General features: G+C 55.7%; 1 protein-coding gene across 1 annotated transcript; it reads right to left on the bottom strand.

Moving 5' to 3' along the window:
- Positions 1-2,396: 2,396 nt before the first annotated feature.
- Positions 2,397-4,288, bottom strand: LOC134413648 (serine/threonine-protein kinase pim-1-like; the record flags this gene model as incomplete). Its single annotated transcript, XM_063147710.1, has 4 exons — positions 2,397-2,804; positions 3,438-3,804; positions 4,002-4,052; positions 4,172-4,288. Coding segments are annotated over 4 exons (870 nt in total), but the record flags the coding sequence as incomplete, so codon positions are not given.
- Between the last annotated feature and the right edge of the window lie 5,473 nt (positions 4,289-9,761).

The following is a 9,761-nucleotide window of genomic DNA, read 5'->3' as shown; positions in this document are numbered from 1 at the left end:
ATTGTAAAAGATAAGAATAAAATCCAAGTGTTAGTGAAAAAACATAACATACAGTTAATGAAAAAAAAACATAAATGCCAAGTTACATTCTTTGCATTAACAGGTATATGATCTTTTTAAAATGAGAACTCAGTTATTTCCATTGTAAATGTGCTGATGGCATGGATCCATCTTTGTGACCTCAAAAGCCTCTTAAAAGATTTTGGGCTTTGTTTCCAACACTGGTATTTGAAATTGTGCTCGAAGCAAGAGGAAATTGCTTTGTGCCCTTCCAGCTCCAAGCAGGACGGGGAATGGAAACTCTGTCAAACCCCAAATCCTTTAGAAGATGACCTTCCTTCTCACCCTGCGAATGAGCTGCACATTCCTTTTGAAACTGTCAGGGATTTCTTAGAGACATAAAGTCCCACTTACAGCTTTTTCCTCTGGTTTGGAAGTGCAGAAGGGCAGTTCTCCATCCATCAGCTCCAGACTGCACTGCCTCAGGAGCACGGCCCACTCGCCAGCTTTGGCCCACTCGTGGCACTGCTAGAGGAGGAAGAAAGTGCAATTGCACAATTCCAGCCAATAAAGAAGAAAGAATGGGACAGACAAAACACCCTGTACAGATCCAGGCATTCAGCTGGGACTGTGGAGAGTTTGGGTCCTTGCCAGTTGGATGTGTGACCCCAGCTGCAATCTCTGGGCCTGCAGCAGAGTCTCACTCACCTGCCAAAGCAGAAAGCTCAGGTGCTGTGCTCGCAATGGGCTCATCTGATGCAGAGCTGTCAGAGCAATGTGAGGGCAGAGCCAGCCCAGCTGGGCTCAGGGCTGAGCCCAGCAGAGCCCTGGCAGAGCCCAGAGCAGCCTCAGCACCCGCAGAGCCTGGCTGCAAGGAGAGAAAGCAGAAACCGCCCGTCAGCTGAGGGCTCCTGTGCCCTTGTGCCAAGGCCTGCGGTGCCCAGGCCATGCTGGCTGTGCCCAGAGCTGCCCATCCCTGCCTTTGGCAGCAGAGCAGGAGGGCAGCACATGTGCCCAGCCTGCAGCCAGCCACGGCACATCCAGCCCTCAGCAGCTGCCCAGAGCAGGATGCTCCTGTGCTCGCTGCCAGCTCCCAAAAGCTCTGATCCCACTCTGCCAAGCACACAGGGACCCACCTCACTCCAGCCACGGCTGAAAGAAAAGCTGCTCCCAAACCATGTCCTCAGCCTTCTCCAAGGGCACGGCCCATCCACGCCACAGCTGCTCCCAAGCACTTCCCCATCCACACTGGACCACCTGGAACGCTTCCTCTGGAAAAACAAACAACACATTATTGAAAAGAGATTAGAGACAAAAAGAGAAAACAAGAAAAACAGTAAAAACTCCCATCTCTGTCAGGGCCTTGAGGAAGGCCAAACCCCCACATGATAGGGAAAAACCCATCCATGGGTGAGGGAAGCCCACACTTTCTCTCTTCCCCCCCTGCACTGCCCCCTAAAATCGCGGTGACCCCAAAGCAAACAAGGGCAGTGGAGAAGCCCAAGCCCTTCCTTGCCTGTACAGCAAAGCAGCCCCTGCACAAGTTCTGGAGTCCCACCTCTGCTCCCACCATGGGGCTTTGTTTGTGTCGGGCTGGCTGCCCCAGCCCCAGCCCGGGGCATGGTGGGTGCTGGGGGCTGTTGGCAGGGCCAGGAGCCCACTCCCATTTCGTACCCACCCCAGGCCATGCCCCAGCCCTGCCAAAAGCAGCTGGGCAGCCACTGAAGAATGAGCTGCATCTGCCCCAGCAAAGGGGAAGCCTTTGGTTCCCAGCCAGGCTGGGCAATGCCCAAATCTGAGAACATCCCCCTGCATGTGGACTCATCTGCAAATTCACTGTGGAGCCTGGCTTTGAAGAAGGTGCCAGAATCAAAGTCCATCATCTTCAGCTGGCCAGGCTGAGGAAGAGCTTGTCATCCTTGGTGTCATCCTCACTCTCTCCAACAGCAGCAGCCCCACCTGGTACAGCTTCTCCAGGGGCTCCTTCTCCTTCCCTGGGGGCAGATCAGGCTCTCAGGGCTCTGCCCAGGGCCCCAGCTGTCAGGGAACCAGAACAAGCAAAACCAGCTGGGATGGCGCCCACCAGTGCTGGGCAGAGCAGCTCAGGTCCAGCACAAGGTCTGTGTGTTCCCATCCCATGAGCCCGATGCAGTGGCACAGGCAACACAAAAAGGGCTGGGTTCCTTTGCTTCTGATTGCCAAGGCATGTGTGGAGCTGGAACTTACCAGGGCCCTGGATCAAAGTGTGCCTGTGGCTCTCTCCCTTCTTCTAGGGCAGATGAATATCCTTCATCCAAGGATGACAGAACAGCTCTTCTAATGAGGGCCTTTCCAAGTCCAGCATGGATAAACACTGCCTGATCAGATCTTGGCACTCTGGGAAGAGAAACCAGAAACCACCAGTTAGTTGGAGAAGGCTCCTATTGGCTTTGCCCCACCATTCCCATGCCCAGGCCATGCTGGATGTGCTCAAAGCTCGGCCTGAACTTTCCCATCAACTCCCTGTTTTGGAGGAGAGCAGGACATGTGCCACCTCCTCAGCAGCTGCCAGTGCAGGATGCCCACAAGCCCGCTGCTGTCTCCCAGCACTGGAATTCCCCACAAGCCCAGAGATGAGGATCCACCTTGAGAGAGCCGTTGTGGCAGCGAGAGCTGATGGTCCCAGCTGATGTTCTGGCCCCTCCTGAAAGGGTGCTCCCCGCAGACCATCTGGTGCAGCAGGATGCCCAGGGACCAGATGGTAGCTGGCTTGCCATAGTACCGGCCAAAGTGGGTCCATTCCGGGGGGCTGTATGACCGTGTTCCTATGGAATACAGATGGAGTTCATCAGGGGGATGCTGCTGCTCCCAGAGCCTGGCCCCAGCATCCCTGGGCATGTGGGGGCTGCCTCAGTGGCACACAGGGTGAGCACTGCCCTCTCACCAGCACCTGGGACTTGTGTACAGACTTGGGGTTGGAAAAGAAGCCACTGGTGTTTCAAGGGGGCAGTGGAAGCCCTGGCAAGTCCTGACCATAACAAGGAAGAACCCACCCAGTGCTGGGAAAAACCATGCTCTCATCCTCCCTGCCTGCATTGCCCCAAAAAACATTATGAACCCCAACAGACCAGGTGAGTGGAGCAGTCCAAGCCCTTTCTCACCTGCACACCAAACCGGCTGGGCACCGGTTCCAGTCCCCCCTCTCTGCTACTCCCACCCATGGGTGTTTTTGTTGGGCTGGCTGCCCCAGCACCAGTTCTGGGCAGAGTGGGGGGCAAAGGCTGCCAGCAGGGCTGGAAGATGGCTACCCACTCAGCCCTGAGTTTCAAAAGAAACTCAGCTGAAGACTCAGTGCCATGAAAGGCCACAAAAGAGAGAATCCCTGCTGCCACAGCCAGCTTGGGCTGGGAGATGTTGGGTCATGAGATGCTGGGCCCAGGAGCCCTGTGTGGGCTCACCTGCAAAGTGAGTGTAGGCTGTGTCTTGCAGGTAGGTGCCACAGCCAAAGTCAATTACTTTGGCCTGCCCAGTGTCCAGGTCAACCAGGATGTTCCCTGGTTTGATGTCGCGGTGCAGGACCCCACAGCTGGTGCAGTGCCGCACGGCCTCCAGCACCTGGCGGAACAGCTCCCGCGCCTCCTCCTCGGGCAGGAACCGCCGTGCCCGAATGAAACGATGCAGGTCCTGACACCGCTTTGGCCGCTCCAGCACCATCAAGATGTCCTTGGGGAGCTCAAGCCACTCCAGCAGCTGGACCACACCAGGGAAGCCAGTGGACACCTTGGCCAGCAGCACGATCTCCAGGGGTGCGCTGGTGCCGTCGGGCTGCGGGAGGAGCACGATGCCATCAGTGGGGCTGATGCCGTGTTGGGGCTCGTGAAACCCTCAGCCAGCCAGGGATGCTCTGTGCCCTGCGCTGGCCCCACGCCCGCTCTCCCTCGGGGTGTCCTGGTGGCTCCCACCCTGCCGGGCCTCGGCTCATCCCCGGCCGGCAGCCCCGGCTGCTGGCCCCGCTCACTCACCAGCTCGCCCCAGTGCAGGACGCGGTTGCGTGGCACCCTTTTGATGGCCACCTGCAAGTCAAGGGGAGCAGCGGGCTCAGCTCGCCGCCTGCCCTGCCCAGCCCCATCCTCTGCCCTTCTCCTCCTCCTCCTCCTCCTCCTCCGCCCACTCCTCCTTGTCCGCCGCTCACCGGGGCGCCGTCCGAGAGCCGCGTGGCCGCGAAGACGCTGCCGAAGCCGCCGCGCCCCAGCAGCGAACCCAGCCTGTACTGCTCCTTCAGGCCCTGCTGCGTCTTCCCTGCGGGCGGGACGCGGCTGTCAGCGCTCGGCCCGGGGCCAGCCACGGCCCCCGAGCGCCCCTCACCCGCCCCGGGCCGGCCATGCCCAGGCGTTCGCTCTTCGGAACGCGGCACGGGAGGTTCGGTGCCGGCGGCCGCGCTGCCGAGAGGCGGAGCTCGGGCCGGGGAAACCGCAGTGGAGGCGGCGGGAGCGGCTGCGCCGCGTGTGTCCTCCGCGGGCCCCGGGAGGAGCCGGGGCCGGAGTCGGGGCCGGGGCCGGGGCCGGGGTCGGGGCCGGGGCCGGGGCCGGGAGCGGGGCTGGGGTCGGGACTGGAGCCTGCGTCGGGTCCGGGGCTGGGCTCGGGCCAGGCGGAGCCGAAGGGCGGCGATGCCGCCCCCGCACCAGGCACTGATGCCCGCCCAACAGCGCCACCGCCAGTACTGCCAGAGCCGGGCGGAGGCGAGACCGCGGCGGGACGGCCGGGGCCGGGCACGGGGCAGCCCCGCCCGGGGCCGGGGGCGGGCCGGGGGCATGGCCCGGCCCGGCAGGGGAGAGGGAGGCGGGGAGAGGGGAGGGACGTCGGGCAAGGGACCCCGAGAGAAGGGTGCCAGACAGCGGGAAAGGGAGAGAGGAGAAAGAAAGAGAAAGAGTGTTGGAGAATATCTGCTTTTGCTGCCGCCGCTGCCGCTGCCGCCGCTGCCGCTGCTGCAACTGAAGCACCGGGGCCGTTCGTCCCCGTGTCCGTTCCCCGCTCGCCCCACGAGCCCCACGTTCGAGCCCCGCGCGCCCCGGGGACAGCCCCTCCGTCTGCCCAAACACGGGAACTTTGCAGCGCTGAGCCCAGATGCAGAGCCTTGACTCCTGCACACTGGCACAGCGATCCCCTCGCTTGCTGCTGGGCATTGTCCTTGCTGAGGGTCAAACACTGTCGGGCCACCTTCCCTTGGTGTAGGATTCCTACCTGACCCAAGCACCACACTTACATCTCCAGTGTTGCTTTCCAGTAAAAACAGGGGAAGGAAAACTCTGTGTGGCTCATGGTATTTTACAGTGGCTAAAAATCCCTAAGTCACCAATCTTAGAGGTGAGGTGCATCTGGAATTACTGGGATGGAGAAGTAGTGCAACATGGAAAAGGGGAGCATAGAAATTAACAGAGGAAAACATCTTGGATTGTTTCCTTCATTTTCATTTCACTTCTGGAATGCTGTTTCAGTTTTCCAGGAATTCTCTCCTGTCTGCTCTTCCCAAGAATCTCTCATGGAGAACAAGGTCAAGCTTCTGTCACAAGATTTGCCACCAGGAAATTATGTCACTGGTGAAATTTTCATGATGACTGTGCTGGTTTAGGGCAAATTTTGGGAGGAAATCTCCAAAAGGGGTCCATCTAGAAAGAAGTTCAAGAAGCCCCTCCCCCTACTAGTTCAGGAAAAGACTTTCCTGGAGAAAAGTGAAAAAAAACCCAGTTTATTTAACAAGTAAAGTATTCACAAGCATGAAAAATGAATAGCATTAAATAAAACCTCGGACAGTGCTGAAGAGATGGCAAATTCAGAAAGTCCTTTTCGTGTGTTCTAGTTGGCTCACTCAGTCTCTTCTAAGTCCCTCTGGCGCTGGAATGCAGCGTCCCAGAGCTCGGGGGGGGGGCACAGGTGTGAGCTGCTGCCGGTGTTTGTCTGGGTTTTCAGTCCAGAGCAGGTTTAAACAGTTCCAAGAAAAAGGAAAGTCACCATCCAAGGAACTTCTCTTCCTAAGCTAGCTAAAACCACATTGCTAGACCTGGGCTGTGAAGGCATTGGGAAATTTCCAAATCTAGGTACTGGCGATCCCAGAAAACACCAGATCTGGATGGTGCTGGAGCCAGAACCTGCAGATTTACAAATTTTGGCTTTCTGTGCCAGCAAATCGCTGGACTTGGGCTGTGCCAGCACCAGGAAGTTTTCAGATCTGGGCGCTGGTGCTGCCAGCAAACACCAGATCTGGGTGGTGTCATTGCCAGCGACAGAAATCTGCCAGATTTGGGCTCTGCTGGCACCAGGAAATTTCCAAATCTGGGTTCTGGTTACATGACATGCAAGATGTGGGTGGTGCCAGACCCAGTAGCAGGAAGCTGCCACAGGTTTTGGATTTCTGTGCCAGCAAATTGCTGCACTTGGGCTGTGCCGGAATAGGGAAATTTCCAGATCTGGGCACTGGCAGTGCCAGCAAACAGCCCATTTCAGGCTCCAGGAAGGACTGGATCTGGATGCCTTCCTTTTTTCTTTCCTTCTTTCCTTCCTTCTTTCCTGGGGTCCTGCTGCCAGCAAACTCCAGATTGGGCGGTGCTGGCAAGGGGAAATTGCCAGGTTTTAGCTTTCTTTGCCAGCAAATTGCTGGACATGGGTGGTGCCAGAAGAGGGAAATTGCCAGATGTGGGCACTGGCAGTGCCAGCGCACAACAGATCTGGGTGAGGGATGAGCCGGCACTGAGAAATTTCCTGATGCTAATTTTCTGTGCCAGCAAATTGCTGGAATTGTGCTGTGTAGGCATCTGAAAAATTCCCGATCTGGGTACTGGCGGTGTCAGCAAACACGAGATCGGGTTGCTGTAGGTACCAGGTATTTGCTTGGTTTTGGCTTTCTTTGCCAGCAAATTGCTGCACTTGGGCTGTGCCAGAATACAGAAATACCAAGATGTGGGAACTGGCAGTACCAGCAAACACCACATTTCAGGAAGGACTGGATCTGGACCCGTTCCCTCCCTGCCTGCCTCCCTCAACAAGGTGCCAGAGCGGCTGGAGAGCAGCCAGGCAGAAAGGGAACTGCAGGGACTGATGGACAGCAGGCTGGGCATGAGCCAGCAGTGTGCCCAGGTGGGCAAGAAGGCCAATGGCTCCTGGCCTGGCTAAGGAATGGTGTGGCCAGCAGGAGCAGGGCAGGGATTCTTCCCCTGTGATCGACACTACTTGGGCAGCACATCGAGTGCTGTTTGTAGTTCTGGGCCCCCCAATTCAGGAAGGACACGGACAGGCTGGAGCGTGTCCAGAGAAGGGCAACAAGGCTGGGCAGGGGTCTGCAGCACAAGTCCTGTGAGGAGCAGCTGAGGGAGCTGGGATTGTTTATCCTGGAGGAGGCTCAGGGGAGACAAGGCAGTGTCAGGGCACAGGCTGGACTTGATGATCTCCATGGCCTGTTCCACCCTTGCTGATTCTGGGATTCTCTGAAAGCTCCATTGGAGCAGTTGCAAGAGGAGCCCTGGGCCTCCTCTTCAGCAGCTCCAGCAGCCCAGGTCCCTCAGCTTCTCCTGCCAGCCCCAAAGCCCATCCTGTCAGTCCTGCAGAGCCTCTGCAGCTCCTCCTCACTGCCCAGCACAGGGAGCCCCAGAGCCAGACACAGCAGCCCAGATGTGCCCCCCTGGCCTGGGGTGCCTCTGGCAAGGGAGCAGTACCAGGCACTGCAGGAGCCTGCAGACAACTGATCTGAAGGCCAAAGCTCCTTAGCTCCTTCTGAAAGAGCAGGAACAGTTCCTCATTGCAGTGTGCTGGAATGCTGGGCACCACAGCTCCAGGTGAGGACTGGACACAAGTTTGCTCCCACTGAGTGCTGTGATGGGTTCTGCAGGAACTCTGGGCTCCTGTGCTTGCCAGGCACAATGAGGAGAGAAGGAGCCAAGTGCACTGATGTGGGAAATGGATTTGTAGAAAGTTTTTAGAGCCTAATAGAAGGCCCACAAAGTATGAATCTGTATATAAATCTTGAAACAAAAATACTAACTTAAAAATTTCCATGGAATAGGACAGATATTGTTGAGAGAGAAATGGAGCTAGATAAAAGTTTCAAAAAATGGCCTTGCAAATAAGACTTTGGAAAAACAGATCTATGAAAGATGCATTGTAGTGGGACCCACGAGGGGTAGTTTCAAATAATTGGCTTTAAGGCATCTACAACATGGCATGGCAAAAAGGCTGATAGACCAAGAAACACTTATAATGTATTATAATTAGGAAGTAGTTGGCTTTTGATTGTGATGGCGTGAATTAGAACATCTGTATTGTCTCACCCTTCTCATGAGACTGAAAATGGAATAAAAGTTTTTAAAACACCTCTCAGTGTCCCCATCTCTAGGTCAAGAAAAGAGTATTATCCAACACACTGACACACCTTTGCCTCGAGCATAACCCAGCCTGGACCAAACACACTGAAAGGTTTCCCCTTTGGCCCATGTCTCGAAACATCAGGTCTGCTGTTTGATAACTCAGGTTGGTTTGGTGCCAAGGAGTTCCCTCAGAAATACTGGGTTTGTCTTCCTCTGTGCCTTCCCCTCAGCAGCCTTGGGGATGCTCCTGTGTGACGCCATCTCTCTCACACAGTTCAGACAACTTCAAACAGGATATTGTGCAATAAGTCGTCTCCTCTAAAGTGTTCCAACAATCCCTTTCCAGCAATAGGAAATTATTCCTAATAGATGAAAGTGGAAAACCCCCAACAGTTTATTAACAAACAGAATCCCCCCATGACAGGCATTACAAGAAGGCGCCGGGGTCTCTCTCGGAAGAACAGGAGCTGTCACGGAGCAGTTCCAGCAGCTGATGGAAGCTTGGGGACTCATCCGGCGTCGGCTTTCTCCCATGGCAGAGCTCCACGGAGCGGGCAGGGCAGTGAAGCAGCTGGGCTGGAGCCCCTCGCTGCCTTTTCTCCCCGGCATGGCTCAGCTCACAGACTCTCGGGCTGGGAGCGGGGCCGCTCCGCTGCTGCCGGCACCGTGTCCCTGGGCTTGGACAAACAGTTTCCTGCCAGGAGAGCCCTGCACACCGCTCCACAGATCTTTCATACAGGCCCAAACCAACTCCAAACACTCTGTCTGCAGCAGCTTTTCACAAAGGGCTGCAGCAATCCAGGACAGCTGCACGTGACTGTCGGAAGGCTCTTGTCTTGTTCCTGACAGCAGAATTCTTGATGATCTTGTGCAATTTTATTCAGATGTAACATGAGAGCAGAGGTGTTTTTGTTCAAATATTTCATTATGAGTAACAAGCCTTGGGAGCATGAGGTACAGGACTGACGTGTGAAAGCATGAGCATATCCTCCAAAGTGGCCAGTTTAATTGTCCATTTTATTACTCTTGTATTTACTCCACACTAATAAGGAAAACCAAGCTCTGCTTGGAGGCAAAACAGGCATGGGATACACTACAGTCCCTTGCAGGCTCACCAGGGCTGGCAGTGACAAAGCAGGCAGTCTGCTTCATTGTGAACCACTACAGAGCTACATCCCAATCTGGTTTAAGTGGCGTGGTATTATTTAGAACTCCTTTTCTGCATGAGACACAAAAAGGAGATCCCAAATGATCTTCATGCAAGCATGCAGTAAAGAACTGCTCCTGCTATCCTAACAAAGCATTTGCTTTGGCAATTACACTCTTCCCATTCATCTTTTGATGCAGACACTTCAGGTTTTCCCCCACACCCCTGCAAGGCTGGCAGTCGCTGTTTCCCATTTCCTGTTCTTCCCTAGAGATGGTGCA

Source organism: Melospiza melodia, unplaced genomic scaffold (genome assembly GCF_035770615.1).
Source record: "Melospiza melodia melodia isolate bMelMel2 unplaced genomic scaffold, bMelMel2.pri scaffold_47, whole genome shotgun sequence".
Lineage (NCBI taxonomy): Eukaryota > Metazoa > Chordata > Aves > Passeriformes > Passerellidae > Melospiza > Melospiza melodia.
This window is presented reverse-complemented; position numbering and strand designations above follow the sequence as displayed.